The 24442-nt window shown below is 49.5% G+C and overlaps 1 protein-coding gene across 2 annotated transcripts in view; it reads left to right on the forward strand.

Moving 5' to 3' along the window:
• The first annotated feature begins 461 nt into the window (after positions 1-461).
• Positions 462-24442, forward strand: part of DNMT1 (DNA methyltransferase 1) — a 51040-nt gene continuing 27059 nt past the window's right edge. The window contains exons 1-18 of one of the 2 annotated variants that reach the window (XM_055003352.1): positions 462-531; positions 5568-5610; positions 5744-5851; positions 7325-7601; positions 8518-8590; positions 9704-9797; positions 10063-10103; positions 12723-12774; positions 13940-14023; positions 14117-14226; positions 15776-15894; positions 18333-18425; positions 18869-19020; positions 20876-21063; positions 21569-21758; positions 22728-22825; positions 22941-23088; positions 24235-24350. In XM_055003352.1, coding sequence (XP_054859327.1) covers positions 485-531; positions 5568-5610; positions 5744-5851; positions 7325-7601; positions 8518-8590; positions 9704-9797; positions 10063-10103; positions 12723-12774; positions 13940-14023; positions 14117-14226; positions 15776-15894; positions 18333-18425; positions 18869-19020; positions 20876-21063; positions 21569-21758; positions 22728-22825; positions 22941-23088; positions 24235-24350 — 2033 coding nt within the window. In that variant the 5' untranslated portion in view covers positions 462-484. Of the gene's footprint in view, positions 532-1791; positions 1891-5567; positions 5611-5743; positions 5852-7324; positions 7602-8517; positions 8591-9703; positions 9798-10062; positions 10104-12722; positions 12775-13939; positions 14024-14116; positions 14227-15775; positions 15895-18332; positions 18426-18868; positions 19021-20875; positions 21064-21568; positions 21759-22727; positions 22826-22940; positions 23089-24234; positions 24351-24442 lie in introns of those variants that run through there. The other variant, XM_055003353.1, reaches the window with a different exon arrangement.

Consider the following 24442-nt stretch of genomic DNA (forward strand, 5'->3'; position numbering starts at 1 on the left):
AATAAAGCCATCTGTTTATTATTATTAATGACGATGATGAAATAAAGCCATCTGTTTATTATTATTGATAATGACAACGATGATTAAATTAAGCCATTTGTGTATTATTACATTATTATTATGATCAGTGATGATGACGATGATGAAATAAAGCCAACTGTTTATTGTTGTTGTTATTGGTGGTGGTGGTACGAAGCCGGACTCTTGGGTGGGCTTTGGACTTGGACTTGGGGCCGGGCGAAGCGCCCCCTCCCGCCGGCCCGCCTCCCCACGTGGCTCGGGGCGCCCCGCCCTCCTCCCCCTCGCCCCGCCGGCCACTTGGTCTGGCCCGCCTCGCGCGCCTCTCGGCGTCTCCTCTCCGCCCCCCCCCGCCGCCGCCCGCGCATGGTCTCTCCCGCGCCCGGCCCCGCCCCCGCCGCCCTGGCCCCCCCCTCCCGCCCGGCGCGCGCGAAAAAGCCGCCGCTGCCGCCGCCGCCTCGCCCCGATGCCAGCCCGGGCCGCCCCGCCGACCCCCGAGGAGCTGCGCCGGCGGTGAGTGGGGCTGGGCTGGGCAGGGCGCGGACACCCCCCCCCCGCCGCCGCTCCTCCCGAGGAGACCCTCCGCCTGCGCTGCCTCTGAGGGGGCCTCGGCCTGCCCCCTCGGCCCCCCCTCAGCGGCTGCGACTCCCCCTGCCTTCCCCGGGGGGGGGCTGCCTTTCCTGCCCCCCCCCGTGCTGAGCCCTGTCCTGACACCCCCTGCTCGCTACAGCGGGAGAGCCCCCGTCCGCTTTCCACAGACAGGAGAAGAGGTGGCAAGCGGGGGGGGGGGATATTGGGGGCTTTGACCCCCCCCAGTGTGAGATTGCGTCTAAGGCTGGTGCTGAAGCAGGGGGGCCTTTGCCCCCACCCCCAGGGAGCGTTTCTTCCTCCTGTCATGGGGGAGCCCTCTTATTTGGGGGGGGGGGTCCAGCATTCTGCACTTCTCTGATGCCCCCCCCCCCCAGTCCTCTGTCCCCCTCAGCCGTTTCCGTCTGGGCTGCTCCCTGTCATGTTGCAGGGCAGAGGGCTTTCCAAGAACACCCCCCCCCCCCGGTTTGATCCCTCTCTTTTAAAAAAAAAAGACCTTCCAACTTTTTAAAGTAGAAATGCAAAGGGGTGGGGGTGGGGGGCAACTCTCTGCCAAAAAAAATTCAAGAACTGGAGGGGCTGCAGGGAAAAGCGGCTTTCTTGGAGTGGGGGGGGGACTGACCATGGGTTTGCATTGTGGGGGCATGTACAGAGTTCTTCTCGGAGCAAAAAGGAGCCCTTTGGGCTTGTTGGCAACCTGATCCGGTTCCCTCCTGGGCACCTTTCCTCCCCTCCTGATGTGCCACCCAGGACAGGAAGTGCAAAAAGGGATTCTTCATCCGCTTGAAAGCGCGGCTTGGCGGGAACCGGGCTGTGGTGCTGGGTGAGGGTTAACCCGCATGCCCAGTTGAGCAAGAAAGAGGGTAACACGCCTTACTTCTGCGTAATGGGGGGGGGGGAGAGATCGTGGGTTGATTTGGCTGGCAAATTGCAAGCCTGCAGGGCGGGCTGGGTGCCCGCCTGTCTTCTGGCACCTCTGGGACCACGCTGCATTTCGGTGGAGGCCAGCCCTTCTCTGGGGAGGCGGGTTTGTGGCCGGTCTGTCTTGACAATTGCTCCAAATAAGACTCACGGTTTTGTTTGCCTCCTTTGGAGTTTATGACCCTGCTGCGCCAGCTTGAAAGTTGGGTGTTCTTTTCTCCCCCTTGCTCCCGACAGGGTTGGTAACTAGTCTCCTTCCTGGAGGGCGCCCTCGTTGCTCCGCCGGGATAGTGTAGCGCCTTGGATCGCTAGTGTCTCTGCGGTTGCATTTTTAAGACTTTGATCTTATATCTGGAATTGTAGGTAAGAGATCCATGCGGTCATCAGAAAGCAGAATCCAGAAATAACCACTTTTCGTTTTTCTCCCCCCAGAAGGAAAATAGATTTGGTGCCTGGTGCATCTTTAATTAAGTGCATCTCTCTCTGTGGTGTCGTCGCTCTTGAGGCCAGCGTAGGTGATCTGCCAGGCTTGTTTGCAAAATGGAGGCCAGAAAGGTGTGCTTATTGGAAGCGAGCTAGCTTTCGCTCAGAGGCCGGAAGAAGGAAAGTACTCCTTTTCTTCCTTTTTTAAAAAAAACCTCCTCATTAAGTTGCTTGAGGACCGGCCTTCCACCTGGAAGGCTCCAGTGTGCGCCTTTCCCGCCGTTGCTGCTGCGAGAGGTTTTGTAGGCCTGCCGCTGTAGTGTGTGCCACATGGTAGTCTGTTTGCGTATCCGCTTCCTCTGAGAGTGATGCAGGCAGCGTCTGCGCGGCTATTGTCTGCAGTCAGCAGTCTAGGGGGAACTGGCATGCGTTTCCCTCCTGGAAGCGGCTATTTTTTTTTAAAAAAAAATCTCTCTTTAAAAATCTTGCCCCATTTTTAGATCAACAGCCTTTGTGTAAGCATAACCCACTTTTTTGACGAGAGTGACGGAAAGTACTCCAGTGCAGCGACACAGTCTCCTCAACTGCGAGGCGCTCCGGTTTCCTTTAAATTCCATCTCTGTGTTGATACACACACTCAGCTTGGTTTGGAGCTGCAGCAAGACAGCCATGTATCCTCAGAATCACCTCCACACTTGAAGCGCCTCCTCGAAGCTCCTCCTTTGCTTGTTAGGGGTGGGAGTGGATGAATGAGCAGCTAGTCGGTCATTCTGCTGTAGGAAACAACTGGAAAGTTTTTGAGCTACTTTGAATCACTTCTCATTGAAGCGGAGTTCTGTTTAGCTGCTTCACTTTGTTAATACACTTGCTTGCTATAAGTTGGCACGTTGTTTAGATGCCGCTTTCTCCTTGAGACTTGTATTAATAATTGGAGGGGTGTGTGACATATACCAACCACATTTGATTTGGCACTCAGATATGTTACTATAAATGTCGGAGAGAGACAGATTTCAGATGGGCAGCATTTAACCTGTTGCTGTAAAACTGAAGAATCGCATAGCATCTTAAAGGCTAACATGTTTATTACGATATAATGAATGGCAGGGGCGGGGGGGGAACAGCGCTATGATAGATGAGCATGGCTACCCCTCCAGAAAGCACGGCTTGGTGGGAATAAGTGAGCTGTGACTCACAAAAGTGACCACAAATTTTGCTAGTCTTTTTTTTTTTTTAATTTTGCTAGTCTTATAGGTGCTCTTTTCTACACCTCCGGAGTTGTGGCATAGACTTTTGTGGGCCAAAATCCACTTTGCAGCCTCAGAAGGTGGGGGATGTATATGTTATTGTGAGTAAGAGGAGGAGGGGGGGGGAGAGAGAGACCAAGGCCATGAGGGAAAACTATGCAAAAAAGGAGCGAAATGACATCTATTCAAAAGTGGATCTAATCACAGTGGGTGTGATCCCCTCCCCCTTGGTTTGGCAAAGCAAAATGAATAAGGTGGGAAAAGACTGTTTTAGAGTGAGCTTTAACTGTGTTGTGCCTAAGTCTGTAAATTAATTTCAGCTCTCAAGTTTCATGCTGGAATTTCCAAAGAGGCTCTCTTCCAAAGGGAAGAGGTGTGTGGAGTGGAGTCAGCATTCACTTAAAGGAAACTGTTGCCCCAAGGTTTGCAAACAACAGAATGTAAACTAGTATCTTAGGGATATCTGTTTACGTGTGCACACATGTGCATGTCCTGGGGTGGGGCGAGGAGCCTCTTCGGATGCCAAAGCAAAAAGAAAGTAGCAGTTCATCAAACTTCAGAACAGAGCTGTGAGAAAGCACATGCGTGGAGCTGTCTGGGCCTCTGGCACCATTCCTTGATACTAAATGGCCCCCTTTTGCATTGGTGCAAGTGTTGGGTGGGTGTGTTTTGTTTTTTTGCTTATTTTGTGAGTGGCTCTTTGTATTTGCTTGAGGGGGTGGTTCCCTGGCAAGCATCCAAAAGGAAAGCGTGCGCCTCAGTGAAGTTAAGGGAGTTACTGGAGTCCCTAGTACAGCTGTCCACAGTTCAGTCATGTTCGTGCATGCATGTGCGCGTGTATGCGGCGGGGAGAGACGGGTAATTCAAAGAGGGTCGTCTCTTCAAGGGCTTCTCTGGGAGCTGCCGGTGCTTGTGTTGGCTGCGATTGTTCAGTAGAAATCTGTCTTCCCTTCTTTGGTAGAGTTCAGGGAAGATTTTATGCCAGAAATGTGGTCCTCTAGCTACAAGTTGCATAACTGGGAGGAGGAATCTGTGGCCAAAGTAGATTGTGGATGTTGAAATTGTCCATTAATCAAATACGTGTAATTGTGAATGAGTATTACTGAAAGGTATGTTGGTTATAGAATACAAATTTGTCTATTTCTGTGCCCTGCGGTATATTTTATTTTTATTTTCCTTCATTTGTACCCCGTGTTTCTCCCCCAGACGGCTTGTATCATTCTGCTCTCCCCCATTTTAGTTACGTGACGACCCTCTGAGGTAGGCTAGGCTGAGTGGGGAAGCTTCCCCGGCAGAGCAGGGATTCAAACCGGATCTCCCAGCTCCTAGTCTGACACTCTGACCACTGCGTGTGCCTGCTGTTCCATTGGTCCTCTCGCTGTACCCTGGAAGTCGATCATTTGCCAGGTGCCAGCATCCACCGCCACTGTTGTTCGGCAGCTGTGGGACCAGGCGTGTCTCCCCCACCCTGAATGCCCAGTTTGATCGTAAGTGGGATTCTGTACAAGAGTTTAACTAAGTGGGGAACTGAAGCTCTCCAGAGAAGAAAGGGTTGCAGTCCGCTGGAACCGTCTTCTGTGCCTTGGCCCTTCCTGCATGACCGCTTTGGGTGGAGTTGTGATGCAGTGGCAGAGAGTTCCCAGTTCAGCCTCCAGTATCTCCAGTTTGTAGTTGATTTGATGGACCTTGACGTGAGACCCGGGAGAGCTGCTGCCCCCAACAATGACCTGGATAGACCAAATGCCTGGGCCTGACTCCAGGGAAGGCAGCTTCATGTGGGGTCTCCCTGGGAAAGGATTAGCAGTTTCCAGGGGAGGTGGGGGTTCCACCCATCTGACACCTTCCCCCAAACCCAGAATATAAAGCATGCTGCGCTTTCTCCTCGGTCATGGTGAGCGTGCCTTGTTGGCAACAACGTCCTTCCTGGCATGCGCTTCTCACTCCGCTCTCATGTTGGGAATCCTGGCTAGAAGCAAGACCTGATTGCCTTAACTTAAGGAATGCAGGCATACGGGCTAACTTGTGTCACCTTCTCTCTCTTGGAATCCAGTCCCGGACCTAAGCACCCAGCCCCCTCCAGAATGGGATTCTATACAAGAGTTTAACTCAGACTGTTTTGTGGGGAGTGGGGCGTTAACCCATGTGCTCCATCCATTCATCAGAGTCAGAAAAGTGCATTCTAACCTGGATTCTCTGTGCAGGGAGAAAGAGGGACACATACTGTAGAATATTCAATATGGATCCCATATTGCAAAGCGTATGAACTTCAGAACTGTTGTGGACCCCTCCAGTCTAAAGGGCCGACTCAGAGAAAAGAGAGCAGAAAAACAACATTCTGTAATGATGAACTTTGGTTGCTTGGTTTTTAAACAGGCTGAAAGACTTGGAGAGGGCTGAAGATGGTCTCAGTGAAAGGGTGAGTGTGTCAGAGCCATTTTTCCTTTATGTGGGCCTTTGTCGGTGTGCCCCTCTGCCACTGCCCTGCCCCTTGAGATCCTTCTGCCGTTACGTGTTTCCACCTGCAAAACGTCTTCTGTCTTTGCCTTCAGGAGTGTGTTCAAGAGAAGTTGAATCTGATGCATAGCTTCTTGCAAGTAGCGGTTCAGAACCAGCTGAGAGATCTGGAGGCGAAGCTTCACCAAGAGGAGCTTTCAGAGGTGAATTGTGGTTGGGGGTGAGCAGATTTGGGGCAGGGGCATTTTTATTTATTTTTATTTTATTGAATTTATATTCTGCTCTCCCTGCAAGTGGGCTCAGAGTGGATCACAAAATACAATAAATACAATAAAACATGGGAGCACAGATTAAAACATCAGTCAGTAAAATCTGTTTAAAACAGTTGTACACACACACATTGCGCAATCCACCAGGCATTTACTTATTTATTTATTTAATGTCATTTATAGTCCGCCTTTCTCGCTGAGACTCAAGGCGGGTTACACAGTTTGAGTTTAGTACAGTCAGTATCAGTAACATTCCCATAACTAATGCAACATGGTGGTGAAGTCCATGGTTCCTAACTCATTAGTGGATTATCTGAGACCCCCTCCCTGCAATACAGCCCTCCTATATGAGTAAAAGGCCTCTTTGAATAATTCAGTTTTGTGTTGGTTGCGGAAAGCCAGGAGAGTGGGGGCTCCCCTGACGTCCTCAGGCAGGCCGTTCCACAGGGTGGGGGCCACCACAGAGAGAGCCCGTGGGGCAGGATGGTCAGCTACCAGATGGAAACATCCCTTCTGATACTGCTCCATGGATTCATTTTGCCCGTATCCTGTCCCACCTGCCTTCCAGATTTACCTTGGGAGAATTTTTGAAAACTAATTTCAGAATTGGTCCATGTGCTGCTTGTGTTTTGATAGTTTTAATATTAGTGTTCCTTTTATATCATGCTTGGATCCCCTGATGAAGCTGCGTGCAAAACACATCGGGTCTTTTTTAGTCTCCATGCCACAAATGTTCCGTTGCTCACCTTTGGCCTTGCCGTCTTTCTTTGTTTGTGTTGCTTGCCGCAGGTGTCAGTTTACATGTTGTTGCTGTTACTTACTCAGCTTGCCTATAGGCATCCATGCGTCTGAGTGTTGATTTAAATTGCAGTGCACCACAATTTGAATCACTGCATATGGGGACACTTGTAGGAACAGAGAGATGCAAACCACACCGGTGCAATACTTCGGAACAAATCTGGAAATCAAAGTTTGGGGGGCGGGGGAGGACTGTATCTGTGCCCCTCTGGACATGAGATAATTTAATTTAAAACTTCAACATCTGTGGAGGAATTGGGATAGGGAAGAACTTCGTGGGCAGCCCCTAATTGTTATTGGGTGAAAATACATCACTCCACCTTCTTTATTATTGTTTAGTTCCCTCCAACCCCTAGTTTTTGCAGTGTGTGGTGGTGCAGCGCTGTTTTCTCAGTCTTTGATTTCCATACTTGTTCTAGAGGATTACACGTGTGGTTTACATTCCGCCCTTGTATCTGGAGCTCAAAACCAATCAATTAAACTCAATCACACTCAGAGCTTCTTGAGTTTTTTTTTTTTTTTTTTTACAAATTCTGTAATTCCGTCTCCTGTAGGATTAACAACAGGAGTTCATGCTCTGAGCTTGTTGGTCTTGCTGTACTTCTGCAGGAGCGGTATTTGGCCAAAGTCAAAGCCCTGCTCCATGAAGAATTCTCGCTGGAAAATGGAGGTGGCTTGGAACTCCACCAGAAGCCCAATGGCTACACAGAGAACGGCACCTGCGTCAGTGATGAAGAGCCTGAGAGAACAGGCCCCAGGGGAGGAGAGGATTCCAGCATGGAGACCGACGAGGCAGCTGCATCTTCCTCCTCAGTGACGTTGGGCTCGCCAAGTGCATCAAAAGTCCGTCGGGGTAGGAAGAGCAAGTCCAACAGCGAGAACAGAAGTAAGCATCCATTTGGTGTACTTTGGTCTCTGCTCACCACTCATTTCTTCCAGGCCATGCTTCACTCAGAGGTGCCAGGCCTTAAGCCTCTCTGGAAACCTGGGCCACGGACTTGGGAGCCCTTCTGTCCTCGAGTAAGTGGCTTCTGGTTGCAATAAAGGGCTAAGCAACGAGAGAAGGAGTTGGCCAAGACCTTCCCTGCCAGTCCCAGCAGAACACATGGAAGGAGGAGAGCCAAGCCCTTTAGCCTCCTCATCAACCCGTGTGCCAGTTACCCAAAACTACTTGTGTTAGGTGCCAGTGGCAATGCGTTACCTGGATTTTTGCAACCCTGGTTTTTCACTCTTGACAGTAGCTCAGGAAATCATCAGAGGAGCAGCGTGATGCACAACTGTGCAACCGTTGCTTCATAGCATTTATGCTGGCCCCACAGTCACCTGGATGAGGAAGCCAGACAGAGTCCAGGGTGGGGTGGGCTGGACAGAGATTGCTGATCAGCGGCTGTGCAGGCTCACTGGGAGAGCATCTGCTTTGCATGTGGAAGGTCCCCTGTTCAACCCCAGTTAAGGGTCAAGCGGGGTGAAAGACCTCGGGGTGCCACTGTCAGTCAGAGTAGGCAGTACTGTCCCTCCTGGGGACAGATGGTCTGATTCATTCTAAGGCCGTAGTCGTGGATTTGTGAAGGAGGCTGCCATCCTCAGACCCAGGGGGCTTCCGCTGGACTAAGTGTCTGTCTCTAGGCTGTGGCAACAAACTGTGTGAATGCAAGGAAACCTGACATTCCAGCCAGTTGAGATGAAGACTGGTTGTGTAAAGCAGCCCTACGCTTGGGCAGAAGGAGGATTCACTTCGTGCAATGTAAAGTGAACGTAGCCATGTTTACAGGAAATTTTTTTGTTTGCTTTTTGATGGGCAGAATCCCCCAGCAGTTCACGGATCACCCGCAGTTCTGGCAAGCAGCCCACCATTGTGGCTATGTTTTCCAAAAGGTGAGCAGTTTGTGTGCATACCCACTCTGACTGTTCTTTTGTGGGGTTTTGTTTTGTGCTGCTTCTGCCTCATGCTTACAGGCTGTGGATTTTCTTATTTTATGTGCCTGTGCTGGTTATGCTGAGGTAGGGAATACTGAGTGCTGGATAGGTGGTTTGGAAGGGACGGGGGAACAGGCAGAGCAGCTGTCTGTCCCAAGAAGCAAGCCCTTGGAACCTTGCTTGCCTGGTCTGGAGAGGCTGATATTGCCAGTAATTGCTGATTCCAGCAGAGAATTTGAGTACCACCTGGATCTGGTGATGGCTGGGAATAAAGCTTAATTCTGGAGAAAAATCTGTTTATTTAAAATGGCCCTAGCCCATCTTTCTCCTAAGGCTCAAGGCAGCTCACATGGGTGGGCACGAGGTACAATAACAATTCAAAACAGTAGCTTAACAGCAACGTGCATAAACAAAGTTGTGGCCAAGCCTTTCCAACAGTACCTTCAACAGTTGCTTCACCCTGCACAAAAAGTCACTGAAATAAAACGTTTTTGCGTGTTTTCCGAAAAACTGGGAGCAAAGGCCGCCATTCTTTTTTGTTTGGACAAGTCAAACCAGAGATGGCTCTACTTCTGGCATTCTCCAAACAAGCTAACCTGAGGGAGGGCGCTCTAAGGAGGGGGCGTCGCACGACTCAGCACAGCCTGGGGAACTTGGGTTCAAATCTGTGCTTGGCCTGAAAGGTCTGGAGTGAACTACTTGCAAATGTAGCTTTGAATGGGGAGAGCAGCTTTGACAGAAGGCTGGGTTGTGAAACTTGCTCCCTCAGAAACTTACTTATTTATTTATTTGTCATCCAGACCCTCATGTAGACCCATGAGTGGACTCATAAGATTGGGGCTCGGCCTTCCTAGCAAAATCGTTGCCCAAGGGGACCTCCAGCTGGAAGTCCAGATATCTGGGGCTGCTGAACCTGAGCGTCCTTTGTAAAACTTGTTGAAGTTCCTGTTCCTCCAGGCTTCTTGCCCCCTGCCTGCATCATAAACTATTACAAGAACCATTTCGCTGTGGGTTTTTCCCCCTTTTCCTTTCTTCTTTTCTTGCTATCTGTTTTGTGGTCATTCATGACAGTTCCTCTAAGCGAAAATCAGAGGAGGTGAATGGAGAAGTGAAACATGAAGTGAACATAGAGACAGAGGAAGAGGAGGATGACCCTGGAGAGAAGGTAAGGCTCTCTAATCGCAACACACAAAACGGTTTGCGACAATTATTTCAAGTTTGTGAAATACGCAGGCAGGCCATTTGAATCCTTCAGAGCGATTGAGATTGGAAATAAAATTTTGGACTCAGTATTGCCGTTTGGGCTCTGGGGGAAGATAGGTATCGGGCATCCACGGGATCGAAGCTGGCACCTTGTCATTTTTTATCTGTCCTATTTTAAAAGAATCGTGTCCTTCTCAGTGCTTCTTCTCTTTCACTTCCCTCTCAAGGAGCAAGACGAGAAAAGAATCAAAATGGAAAACAAAGAAGGGTGAGTGTGGTTGACAAACGCACTTCCTCTTTCCACTGACAAGTCTTTCTAGTAAACGTGCTTGTAGCAGTACACAAAGCGCGTCTGTCGGTAGGGCTTCTCCTCTCTTGCATGAAGAGAAATGGGGGTTGTGCTGTCAAAACGGCTAGCAGCACATTCGGATATTGAGTAAAGCAAGTAGCATTCAGTTGTATGTTCTGTGTACATTATGAACAGAAATGGTCACATCTAAATGATAAACATACACTTGAAAATAGGTTGTAGATGTACATCATAGATAAAGGAATAAGCGCTAACAAATGCTGTACATTGTGTTGTATAGAAATAATATTACATATTCTGAATGAGTAAAACCTGGTTGACTCGTTCCCAAAGACAGAATGTTTCACAGAGTTTTTTTTAAAGCACTTCCCCAAATGTCCAGTTTTTCACTTGTCCTGGAGGGGAACCCATTCCCCCCTGCCTCTGTTTTTAATAGCCAAAGAGAAACTGGCTGTGATGGATCTAACTTGGCAATCTGATTCCAGTGTCTAATTACCTTTCGCTTTACAGCATGTGAGCTAATCTGCTGCTATATAAAAGGAGAGCCATATTGGCGACGACTCACCTTGTGCAGGCCGTGGGAAGGCCCGGCGCGCCTGTGCTGCCCTTCTCAGCTCCGGTCAGGCGGAGGCAGGAATTCCTGGCCTGGCCACCCTGCCCTCCCCCCACGCCAGATTGGGGCTCTGGGGAGGGGGCAGGGCCCGGCCCACCTGCCCTGCCCTGCCCTTTCTACAGCCCATTGTATTTATTCCCACAACGAGCTTCGTTGCTAGTGAAGGCATAATCTCCCTGAGCCACAGGGGACAGACTATGGCCCAGTAAAGTGAGGTCTGTTTGTCAGAGAATTGAGATAACTGAGGTTTCTTCCCCAGGACAGTGAAGAAATAGATGCCTAATCTTACTCTTTGCTTTGACTACTACTGCCTGACACCGGTGGTGGTGGGGAATGCTAGAACTCCTCCCTAAAAAATAATAGGTCTGTGAGTGCCTCTGGATTCCTTCCGATTGGTTAAATGCCCTAGTGTAGAACTACTCAATAAGAGATCGTAGCTTCTGATCCTTTGTAGGTGATCCACTGTTTGTATAGGATCCACCCTCAAAGGCTGTGGCTGCTTCTCCCATCAGACAGCATGATCTGATGGGAGTATGATCTTTCCCCGTAGCTTCATGCCAAATGGAAGGTGGGGCTCTTCTTCCACCGACAAGGAGCTGGTTGGTCCAGAGAACCCCCTGAACGCTTCTTGTCCATAAGTGCGTAGGGTTCAAAAGCTGAGCCAGGGTGGGTAACCCACCAGCATGCCTGCCAAACAGCAGCACACCACACCATTTTGCTCAGTATGCGTTGCCAGTCCTCTGCTCAAGCATTTGAGGTTGAACCCCCAGTGAGGGCGGATGCAGCAGGCATGGCTTATATCCATCGTTGCCTCCCAGACCTATGCAGTTGGCAGCCCGGTCCAACATGAGCCCCTGAGGTGCAGATGCTGGTTCTGGGGCTCAGAAGATAGGCAACTGGCGCTTTTAAACTTGCTTGTTTTGAACTCTGGCCCCCCATCTCAGTATCCTGCGCAAAGCTAAGTTGGTTTGCTTTTCCAGTAAATCTCCCTCCGTTTCCTGCCTGATTTCAGAAAAAGGAGGGGGTGCAGCTTGTCCGGCAAAGGGCCGTTCATATATCTTCCTGCACCCATAAGTACCTCAGCAGCATGGGAAGGAAGCGGGATGGAAGGAGAGGGTGGGAGGTGAATTCTCGGACAGGGAAGTGGTCCTGGTGTAGGTCTGCACACAGATGAGTTCTGAAGAAGAAAGGGGTGGGTGGGGTGGGTCTTGGGGCAGGAGTGGTGGTGGAGAAGCATACTTGGCTTTGACTGATCCAACAAGGCACTTTTCCTCCTCATATAGACTATCCAAAGCCAGGATAGAAGGTGGTTTCTGAGATCTTGTTACGCTTGCCCTGATTCAAAGTCTCTTCCGCTAAAGGGCTAACGTTGACACTCTGCCCAACAGCATATTTGTGCTTCTTAGCCCAAAGTAAACCCAGCATAAAATTATACCAAACTAGCAACAAAGCTCATTGTGGGGAAAAATACAATGGGCTCTAGAAAGGGGAGGGTGGGTAGGTGGGCATTCCATCCTGCTCTGCCCCTGATCCCAGCTGGGTGAAGGCAGGGGTAGGCATTGCCCCCTGCTCCGTTCATGATCCCGGCCTGGGCTTCCCCGCCACGGCACGCTCTCTGGAGGTCCGGCTGCCTCATCTGGGCTTCCCTCCACAGCAGTGCCCTCTGGTAGCGCACCAGGGTAGGAAGTGAGTTGTCTTGAATACGCTTTGCATTTTGTATAGTAGGATAGAAGTGAGCCAGCTTTGGCTGTGTAGGCTGTGAAATGGTCAGAATCTGGGTCTTTGAAGAAATTGCTTCCTTGATTAGAAAAGTTTTTTTTTTAAACAGCAGAAATTGTAGCAGATACTGGTACCGAACTGCTTCACTGGGCTTTCAGGATCTCTGTTTTTGAACACAATCCATGTTAGTCTTGTAATAGTTCATATTACTCTACAAACCGCCTGTGCTGTGTTCTTCTTCCCAGGTCTGAAGTAAAAGAAGAAGCTAGTCAAGTTAAAATTATACCACCTGTTAAAGTAAGTAGTACATTTTTTCCTTTGCTTTCCTAAAAGCAACAAGTGCTTCTGGCACATTTCTTTTCTAACCACGTAGCAGTATCAAGCGTCCAAGACAGACTTCTCTGACTCTCAGAATGTAGACGAGGCATCGTCGTTCTGTTCAACATTTGGAGGTCTAAAGGGAGGAAACTAGAATCCAGTCTGCTTCTGTGGCTTTGGGCCTCAGAGTTTTGTCTTGTGAAAGGCAAATGACTGTGACAAACCTTGCAGAGTGGTTTAAATTAGAACTATACCTCAGCGACTTGTATTCCAGGAGTGCTGCCTAAACTTAATGACATTGGTTTCACTAAAGACTGGATTGTATGTGTGTATTATGTGCCATCAAGTCACTTAACAAGCTCCTGAATGTCCTATCATTAACAGCCTTGCTCAGATCTTGCAAACGGGAGGACGTGGCTTTCTTTATTGAATCAAGCCATCTCGTTTTAGGTCTTCCTCTTTTTCTGCTGCCTTCCAACTTTCCTAGCGTGATTGTCTTTTCCAGTGAGTCTTACCTTCTTATAATGTGACCAAAGTGAAAATGGATACGCTGCCTCCAGAGATCTGCTTAAGGCAGGTCATGAAGTTAAAAACAAAACCATAAAAACAGCCATCGCCAAATGATCGTTATTAGAAAGAGCCATGTTGCAAAGCTTGAACTGAGAATTTGGTTTAGAGCTCTCCTCCTAAGGGACATTGGGCAGCTTGCATACACATGGGGGGAAGCCTCTGCTTTCTGGCCGTTCTTTTACGTCATATGCTGTCACCGCCCCCTCGGGGAGCGGCTCAGCAGTCTGGGGAGGCAGAAGAGCAGGTTTAGACAGGAGGCGGTGTGGGGCTCTCTCTTCAACTCTTAACTGCTTTCAGGCAGCAGATGCTTATCTGAATTCCCTCTCCCAGTGACGGAGTGCTGATCTTCTGAAATCTTTTGAAGTCTAGGAAAATCTCTCTACTGTTTGTGCAGTTCCAGTATTTGATTTTCTTTTTTTCTCACTGCGAGCCAGCCCTGGTGTAAGGGTTAGTGTCCTGGGCTAGGATAGAATATTGGCGACGGACCTCCCGGCTCATCCAAGGCTTTTGGTACGATCATCAGTCCTTGACAAACGGCGTTGCTGACGTGCTCCGTTATGTCTTCCTCTTCCAGACCACGCCTCCCAAATGCGTCGATTGCAGACAGTACCTGGACGACCCCGACCTCAAGTTCTTCCAGGGAGATCCTGATGATGCAGTAAGTGTCCTGTGGAAGATGCATTGCGGGACAGGAATCCTCCTTGCCAGTTCAGTGTCGGAAATCCATGCATGGTGTGTTCTCTTTTCCCAGCTGGATGAACCGGAGATGCTGACAGATGAGCGCTTGTCCATCTTTGATGCCAATGAAGATGGATTTGAAAGTTATGATGACCTCCCCCAGCACAAAGTGACGTCCTTCAGGTGAGCTGGGAGTCCCTGGAGGGGTCGTGGAAGGGCATTGTGGGTGGCTGAAGTCTGCGTGTGAGCGCATCATGCTGCTAGAAGGTGGGCAGTGCCTGGTGGGGATGGGGCTCTTTTCCCCCCAGGCTGCTGTCGATAGTTCAGTTCTGTTTTTAAGGACAGTATTTAAAGCAGCTAAGCCAGCAAGAATGTGAGGCAGATTGGGGGCCAGAAGGAATGGGGGCGGAGCATTCCTGCTCGGAGAAGGCCTTCAGTGTCTGATTTTTTCCTGATCTGCATATTCATTCATGCAAATGCTTGTGAACATCCACATATGCTCTTCTGCCAACTAGATGGCTGGTGCTGGTTTGGCATGAGATTCTGAAATCTAAAGTGTAAAAGTGGCAGGTGGGGCATCAGGAGCCTGGAGGGAGGCAACCCGGAGAGCGTGGCTTGGATTCGGCAGAAGGATCGTGGCCTGTGAGGTGCCCGTTCCTTGGCTCCCTGCTCCCACTGCAGTCTCAGGTGCCCCCTGAGCTGTTGTTCTCGTGGGCAGAGCAGCACTTGGGCTGCACTGGGAGGGGAGAATCAAAGGCCCCACTCTTTATTTATTTTATTTATGTCATTTATAGTCCACCTTTCTCACTGAGACTCAAGGCGGAATACATAGCATGAGATTAGTACTGTCAACATCAAGGACATTTCAGTAAAAATGTCACAGGGTAAAATGCCAGTTTACAAAGACATAACATTAGCAAACATCCAATACAGAGTTGAAGAAAGGCTGGAACAGACCATTAGTGTGGACCCCCCTCTAGGACTGACATTTGGCAACATAGAACTACCCAGTCGGGTCATACTTAAAGCAACAGGTAGTACATAGGAGCACATCCTTAAAGCAACAGATAGTGAGTAAGGCAACATGGTGGTGAAGTCTGTGGTCCCTGACTTGTTAGTGAAACACCTCTTTGAGGCCACCTCCCTACAATACACGCCTCCTATCTGAGTAAAAAGCCCTTTGGAGTAATGCAGTTTTGCATCATTTGCGGAAAGCCAGGAGAGGGGGGGCTTTCTTGGCTGGATCTAAGCCCATGTCCGTGACTTGGGGCATGTGCACCATCAGGGCAGCCCCATCTGTTCCCCAGGCAGTCACCTTGGGCACCAGATCTAGGAGGGTGATCCAAAAGAGTTTGGAGGCTGCAGGCAACCCCAGGGCAGAGAGGGAGGCGCGCCCGTGTGCCTCCTGTGCATACCTATTCAAGAATAAGCCCCACAGGTTTCAGTGGAACTTACTCCTAAGTCAGCATGCTTAGGTTTGCTGCCCTTAGAATGAGCTGGTTGGTGTTTTGTTATATTTGTGTATGTACTTTGAATGGGGGGTGGGGAGGGTCCAAAGTTAATAGATCACCAAGGGCACCCAAAACCCTGGGGCTGGCTCTTTGCACCTTTTGCAGCGTACAGGATCCTAGCGGTCACCCTTACCAGTCGTGTCAGGCTTGCTGCGGCTGCACAAGATTGCTGCGGCGTTCAATCTTTTAAAGACTCCTCCACTGTCTCCTTCTCTGAACAGCGTTTATGATCGCAAAGGTCACCTGTGTCCATTTGATACCGGCCTTATAGAACGGAATATTGAACTCTACTTCAGTGGCACTGTGAAGCCTATATATGATGATAACCCCTGCCTGGATGGTAAGTGTGGCTCTTCTCCGGGGTCATCTTATTCGGAGATCCTGTCGAGGAACACCTCCCCCAGAGTAGGAATCTCAAATCTCTGGCTGCAAAATAGTGAAGAGTCCAGTAGCACCTTTAAGACTAACCAACTTTATTGTAGCATAAGCTTTCCAGAACCACAGCTCTCTTCATCAGATACATCTGGACTCTTATTTTTTTGCAGCTACAGACTAACACAGCTAACTCCTCTAAATCTCTAGCTGTTAGTCCTCTGGGCAGTCTCAGAACTGCGTCACCCATTGGCTGTCTAAACTTCCACAGTGTTGTAAACAAGGTAGTTTGCTGGCATTTACAGAAGGCTGCTGAGGGTTGAGATTAATAGTTACTGGCTTTTCAGTAAGAATCTACAGTAGAGAGCCTTTCTCTTTTCTAGTATTCACTCCACGTATAAAACAGAATGTCATATGCTGCTGGTTCTGAATTGTGCTCTCTTTGTCTGCATGTCAAGTAAAAGAATTTAGTCTTGGTTTCAAAAGATGGGGTGAAATGAAGGTTTAAAATAATGGGTGGCAAAAAGGGCAGTCTAAGAACTACAGTGTTTCATACCCTGAACAATAAAACGAAAGAACAATGTTCCTATATTGATGGAGTGTTGCGGTAATTTAGGATGGAAATACCAAGATTTGTCTTGAACATCTCAGCACCCTAATACCCCTGAATCACTCAGATTTAGGTTGCAGTAAGACTATCTTTTTGAAAATGCTTTGGTAAGTATCTTAGAAATTGCATTTTTCATATTTAAGATAGGAAAAGGGATGTGGCATCTGTGCCTTTTATCTTTAATATCATTGACATATGCTAGCAGCAGGGTTTTTTCAGCTGGGACGCGGTGGAATGGAGTTCCGGCACCTCTTGAAAATGGTCACATGGCTGGTGGCCCCGCCCCCTGATCTCCAGACAGAGGGGAGTTGAGATTGCCCTCCACAATCTGGAGATCAGGGGGCGGGGCCACCAGCCATGTGACCATTTTTGCCGAGGGCGATTTAAACTTAAAAAAAAAACCCCTTGTTCCAGCTGACCCAAAGTGACGTCATTGGCCCTGGGAGCGTGCGTGCGCTTTGCGGGCGTACATGTGGTGCCAGGGGCACCACCTCCCGCCAGGAGTTGCCCCCTGTGCTGGAGTTCCACCACCTCTTTTCCCAGAAAAAAAGGCCCTGGCCAGCAGGATTTGAGTCCAGTGGCACCTTAGAGACCAACAAGACGTTCAGAGCGTCGGCTTTCAAGAGTCAGAGCTCCCTCCCTTCTTCAGACACAGGTCACATTGACATATGCTAGTGTTTTTTTGCATCATTATGATTCTTTAATTATTTCAAGTGTGATTAGACCGGTTTTCAATAAAACCTTAAAATATAACATTGAATAATCTTTGCCTGGGATACAAGGTTTTTAATTGACACCTGAAATAAACAAACTTCTGACGTATCTTCTGTCAGAGGCTGATTACTTGACAGAGATTGATTATTAGAGAGAATAATCATTTGGAGAGCTATTACGGTGTCAGACTAGGATATGGGAGACCCAGGTTCGAATCTCCACTCTGCCATGGAAGCTCCCTGTATGGCCTGGGTCCAGTGACAGACGTCCTCTCATCCTAGCCTACCTCAAGGGTTGTTGTAAGAATAAAATGGAGGAGGGGAGAACTATGTGAGCCTCTTTGGGTCCCCATAGTGGAGAAAGGTGGGGTATAAATCACCTCAGTGCAGCCCTATAGTTTAGTGGCTAATGTGTTGCTTTGAAACAGTCAAAGAAGGCATGTAGAAACTAGTCCCCCCCCCCCCCCCACCAGTGGGATACAGTTCTGTAACACATCTTTCTTACCGAGGTACAGGGTGCATTACAAAATGTAAAAGACCCTCCAAAGGCCACAAAGCATCCAATATGGACTAGGATTACAAAATTAGAAAACAGTGCACACAAACAGCTATCGAAGGCATGGTGCACCATAACACAGACAGCAGATGCCAAGGCAGTAAAAGCAAAGTGAGACATACAGTGAGCACAGCAATAGCCTACAGTCCTGTCCTACTAATCCCTTTATAAAAATGCCCCCCCCCCCAACATTTCTGTTCTGCAAAATGATAAGAGTCCTGACTTCCTCGGTGAATAGAGCCCTCGAGGCCCGCCCAGTCCAGGTCATCTGATCGAGCTTGTTCTTGATCCCAGTGTGGATAAGGGAGAATCAGTAGAAAAGGAAGAGTTTGCAGGGAGCCCATTTTAGCTTTCAGGCCTTCAGGGGAAGCAAAGGGTCCTGGGAGAAAAGTCAGAAGGGTTTCACTATCCCTTACTGTATGTTTGCTTCTGGTCGGGCTATTAGGCGCCTTTGAAGTGAGCATTTGCTGGTAGCCTTCTAGGAAAGTGTGGGTTTGTGCTGATTTCCTTCTGCTTCTTCGATTCAGGTGGTGTCCGGGCCAAGAAGATGGGTCCCATTAACGCATGGTGGATTACTGGCTTTGATGGAGGAGAGAAGGCTTTGATTGGCTTCACCACAGGTAAGACCACAAGAATGTGTTGGAGAATTGATTTACCTTTACCGTGAGCGGCAGTAACAGAATGTCTGGACTGAGCATTTCGGCTTTCCGGCTGCATCCTGCAAAGCAAACACCAGTCCTCTCGAAGCCACGATGTCACCGTTTCACACACTTTTAAAGAATGTTCTGCTACATAAATTGTTTTCAATTCTGAACCCACGTTATTCCCTTGGAGGTAAGCACTATGTAGGAATTGATGTGGAGAGAGTAGACAAAGTTTTCCATTCTCATGTTAGAACCAAGCAGAGTTTATAGGCAGTAAATTTAGGGTGGACAGAAGTACTTCTTTATTCAACTCCCAAGGCAGTCCACGTGTTTGTAGTGACTTGATGTAAGTCAGTTTGAGGCCAAGTGTTTGGACCCAGCACGGTTCATGCGGCCTGTGCATCTTTATTGCATTCCAGCTTTTGCGGATTACATCCTGATGGAGTCGAGTGAGGAATATGCTCCCATCTTTGCACTGATGCAGGAGAAAATCTACATGAGCAAAATCGTGGTGGAATTTCTGCAAAACAATCCTGACGTCAGTTACGAGGATCTGCTGAACAAGATCGAGGTCAGTTTGGCAGAGGAGAGAAATGCATGCTCTGTGGCTGCAAGAAGAGGCACCAGGGCGGTTGGCCTTGAAGCGTCACCGGAAGGGACATCTGAGCTCTGGAGAGTCACGCAAGAACCACTGAGCCTGTCAGGCCTTCCCTTTCCAGGGGGCAAAGCTGTGGTTTTAGATAAGGATGGGAAGCTCAGCAGGTTTATACGCCATTTCCACTTACTGGAAGTGCCACCATTTACTGGTAGATTACATGTTACGTATGCATAATATGTAGTATGCATATGGGGTCATTTCGTAGAAAAAGAGCGGCAGGAAATCATTCGCATAACTCATTAGCATATACCACGTCCCTTGCCATCACTGGAAGTGTGTCATTAGCATAATTGATTTGATCAGGCCCAAAATTGCCAGGATTAGGCTGCTGCCAGACGGGGATTATTCCTCCTCCACCTGGCCGTGGCCTGATCAGAGCCGTTTTGGCCCCAATCCAGACCGAAAAGGGCTCAAAATGGCCGTTTTGGGCACATTTTGGCCAGGATTGGGCCCCAAATGGCCCAGAACGGGTTGGTACCAGGCAGGGGAGGGGTCCCCCGCCAGGCAGCAACCCAGTACTGGCAGTTTTGGCCCTGATCCTGGCCAAAATGGGCCCCAAATAGCCAAAAATGGCCGTTTGGGCCTGGATCGGGGCTGAAACAGCCCGGACCAGGTCAATTCTGGGCAGGGGAGGGTTCCCCCACCCAGCACCGACCCAATCTTGGCCATTCCAGCCCTGATCCCAGCAGAAATGGGCCGAAAATGGCCATTTTGGGCTCGGATCGGGGCTGAAACAGCCAGGACTAGGTTGGTGCTGGGGGGGGGGAGGCGTCCTCTTCCTGGCCCTGATCCCAGCAGAAAAGGGCCCTAAATGGCCAAATGGTTCCCCCACCCTGCACTGACCTGATCCGGGCCATTTCGGCCCCAATCCAGGCTGAAATGGGCCCAAAATGGCCGAAAGCCAGGTGGGCGGAGCCACCTGACACGTGACCTGTTGGGGCAACTACCGGAACGGCGTTCCAGAGCGTTCCCCCTCAGAATGAGCCCTGATAATATCCCAGATTCATTCTTAAGAGCAATATTTCAGAGCCACAGACGTGCCCCAAATCACTTAAAATGAGTTTTTAAAAAGTCCAGGATGGCTGTGCAGAGGCAGGCAATGGTAACCCACCTCGGTATATCTTTTGCCTTGAAAATCCCACAAGGGGTCGCCATAAGTCAGTTGTGACTTGATGACTTTTTGTTGTTGCGGTTGTTTGTCTACAGCATGCTATAAAAGCATTTCAGTCATTCTGAAAGAGAAAACACTTCATAGAAGTTTGTTTTCGTGCTCCCTCCAAAAAGGCTTTTGGGGAAAAAGAAACATTCCCCCGCCTCCTGCTGAATTTTTCCTGGTCTCCAGAGCTCTAACAAAGCTAGACAGAGCTAACGGTGCCAGTTTGGTGGTGTGGTTAAGAGTGAAGGGACTCTAATCTGGAGAGCCAGGTTTGATTCCCCCCTCCTCCGCTTGAAGCCAGCTGGGTGACCTTGGCTCAGTCACAGCTCTCTCAGAGCTCTCTCAGCCCCACCCACCTCACAGGGGGATTGTCGTGGGGATAATCATAACATACTTTGTAAACCACTCTGAGTGAGTGTTAAGTCGTCCTGAAGGGCGGTATATAAATCGAATGTTGTTATTAATATTGCTGAGAAGTCCACTTGAAACAGAGAGTAGCTGAAAGTCAAAGCCTGAGCAGCCCCCCCCCTTGCGTCACAGCCCACTTGTCCTTGCACAGTAATTTCCCCCGATATATGCAGCATACGTGTTACCTCTTGTGATTCCCTTCAGACAACCGTCCCTCCTGCTGGCCTGAACTTCAACCGCTTCACGGAAGACTCCCTCCTTCGGCACGCTCAGTTTGTGGTGGAGCAAGTGGAAAGCTACGACGAAGCAGGGGACAGCGACGAGCCCCCAGTTCTCATCACGCCCTGCATGAGAGACCTAATCAAGCTGGCCGGAGTCACTTTGGGGAAAAGGTAGAGAAAAGGGCGGGATTTCTTGGAGTGCCTGTCTCAGGACAGACCCACAAGGGGGTTTGTTGCATATTGCACTAGAAGCTGTTTTTGCTCTGTGGGTACGTTTATCTGGCCTGGCCTGTTTCAGACTGTGGGCAGGAGCGGCCATGGCTGAACGCCCCTCCATACAAAGAGATAAAACCCTGCTTCCGGACATGTTCTGTCCTCGTGCGGAGGAGCATTCAGTGACGTGTGCCCCCACTGCTTGCGACCTGAAGAAGTTTACCGGCTCCATAAGAATATGTTACAGGCTGTTGCCAGGGATTTCTGTGGGTTGACTTGTATGCCATCTGGGAAGCCCTTGGCAGACTTGTGCCAAAATGGTAAACACATTTTCTCTCATCCGCATGAGGACAGAATAACGTAGCTTTGGGTTTTGCGACTGAGAAGGGCTGTTTTGATCACTTTGTTCATTGCATGCAATTTCTGAGACTGTGGCATCTCTCCTGTTGTTTCCTCCTTCCAGGCGAGCTGCAAGAAGACAGGCCATCAGGCACCCCACCAAGATTGACAAGGATAAGGGCCCCACTAAGGCCACCACCACCAAACTTGTGTATTTGATCTTTGACACCTTCTTCTCTGAGCAGATAGAGAAGAACGAAAGGGAGGAGGACAAGGAGAACCACACAAAGCGCAGGCGCTGCGGGGTCTGCGAGGTATAATCAGGCGAGGATGTGCCATGCAACTGGCCCTAGAGGACACAAGATTCTGTGTGCGGCTGGCATCTGACTACATCATCCATGGCTTTCTGGCCTCCTTTTTTGCCCCCCCCCCCCAAATACTTCTTCCTTATCCCCCTTCCTCAGTTGCCCCCATGCTGCTCCCAGCCAAAATGTTTATCCACCCATTCTGCAAATATACGCCTCTGAAAGCAGAGCATGCAAATTAAGGGTGGCGGAGAAAGAGGCCCTCTTGGGTTTGATTGCCTGCTTGGGGGCTTGGCAGCTGCGTCTCTCCTGGATCTTTGTGCCCTGCTCTGACATTTCATCTCTCGGAGAGAAGCTTTGTGCACCCCTCCTGCAGCTGCCCCTGGGTTGGCACCAGGTTACCCAGGGAGAGAAAGGGTAGCTCTGAACAGCTGGATTCAGTTCCCTGCTCCAGTGGGGGGGGGGGCGCACCAAGATATCTGATGCTGAACACCCCCCCCCCCCTCTCCAAAAGAGCCTGTGGTAGAGAGCTATGGGAAGTGTGTCTCTTTCCGATTACCTCTCCTCTGCTAGTACCTCAACTTCCTGCTTTCCGGATGACTCCCCCCTTTCCCATCACACTCCGGCCACCTTTAGACATTTGAAGCTCTCCCAAATTGGGCGATGCAAAAGCTCTTGAAATGTGCCCCCTTATCTTCTCAAGCATAGTGGAGCAGATCAGACCTCCTATACATCCGCTTCTCCCAAAATTTATTCGCAGGACTCCTTTGTCACTCCTTTTCTTTGTAGTCGAGGGTGTAGGTTTTGAGATCAACAGGTAATAGGGTGCTAGTGAGTTCCCATTTAGTGTTCTTATAAGTTCACTGAGTTGCTGAATATATGTAGCGCCTCTGAAACGCACCAGCAGTACTCACTCCTGACTCCAGTTTATCTGTGATACTCCCAACTATCACCTCCTGTCTCCTTCTCCCCATCCAGGTTTGCCAGCAGCCTGAGTGTGGCAAATGCAAAGCATGCCAGGACATGATTAAATTTGGTGGCAGTGGAAAGTCGAAGCAAGCCTGCCTACAGAGGAGGTAATCTTTTCATTTTGTTTGCAAAAATCTGTCTTAAAATGGGGGTATTTTTGTTAAATTGGAAAGGTCTGGGGGAAGATTGCTGAACTACAAGTGTTGCATATTTTTGTTTTAGATGTCCCAACTTGGCAGTGAAAGAAGCTGATGAAGATGAGGAGGTGGATGATAACATCCCCGAAATGCCCTCGCCGAAGAAGATGCTGCAAGGAAGGAAGAAGAAACAAAATAAGAGCCGGATCTCCTGGGTGGGAGATCCCGTCAAGGTAAAGGGCGCACCTTCAGCCAGTTAGAAAACAAAGGTGGTTGAGGTTCTGCTCTGGAGCTGGTTGCCTGTGGTGTGGAAATCTCTTGACCTGAGCGGCTGCTTGTTTGGTCAGTACTGGCTGCGTCCAGATGTCACAGCAAGCCTCTGTTTATGATAGGCGTGATCCCAGCTCGTTGCTGTGCATGCATGCTCCCTTGAGCACAGAGTGTGAACGAAGCCTTGTTGGTGTCTGAAAGCCTTGAGCCAATCCCTGATTTTTTACTTGGGGGCTGAATGCAGCCACTTGGGCCTTCTGCTGAGATGGGACAGAGCGTGTGAGCGTGGCAGCAAAGATGGGTTCGTGCCTGTCATCAAGCTTTGTTACGACACTGGGCTAAGGCAATGCTTGCAAGACTCCCTGGCAGTGGCTGTGTGCATGAGGGGGTGCTGTTCCTGTGGAAGGGTAGAGAAAAGTGCCCTTGCTTGATCGCTTCTGCATTGGCCACCCCCACAGGTTGGGAGAGCACATATGAGCATGCTGGTCCCAGTCCCCACTTCCCCAGGAGTGCAGATGCGCAAAGACGTGTCTTTGTATACTTCCCCTCCCTGTGATCAGGGGCACTGCTTTCTTAACATTGCTAATAATGGAGAGGGTGTGCGTGCGCTTGGGGGCATTTCTTCTATGCGTTTGCACTGTGCAGATGATTCACAATCACACAGAGGACCCCAGAGCACTTGTGCCCACTCTCTTTCCCTGTGTGGAGAGTCAGTACATGGGCAGGTCAACTGTACGGAGACACGGACCCTGCTGTTTACCCATGGTTGCCCATCACAGGGCCACAAAATTGCTATTCCTAAATGATAAATGAGTCTGAGCTATTCAGGGTCCTAAAAGAGGCAACTGTTCTGCACGGGCAGCTGGATTCTTCAAATCATGATGCCATCCGGAAGACAAGAAAACTGGAGAAATAGTTATCACAAGACCCCCCCCCTCCCCAAATCATGATGGTAGTGGGGTCCAGGCAAACCTCTCTGACTTCTCACCTACCAGGTAGGGACAGAGAACAGCCAGGAAAAGAGAGAGATTAAAGACAGCTGTAATCTAGCCACCAGCACCCAACTGTCATTTCCCCATGATTTTTTCTTTTCTTTCTCTTGACTACAGAGTGACGGTAAGAAGGACTATTACCAGAAGGTGTGCATTGATTCAGAGACGCTGCAAGTGGGTGACTGTGTCTCTGTCAGCCCCGACGACCCCACGAAACCACTTTACCTGGCAAGGTACGGGTTCGCAGGAATAAATACGCATCCTTCTGAGTGGATGTGGCTCTGGGGACATGGAGCATGTTGTGTTGAGATCTGAATTTTTATTT

The sequence above is a fragment of the Eublepharis macularius genome, chromosome 19 (genome assembly GCF_028583425.1).
Source record: "Eublepharis macularius isolate TG4126 chromosome 19, MPM_Emac_v1.0, whole genome shotgun sequence".
In the NCBI taxonomy this organism is placed as follows: domain Eukaryota; kingdom Metazoa; phylum Chordata; class Lepidosauria; order Squamata; family Eublepharidae; genus Eublepharis; species Eublepharis macularius.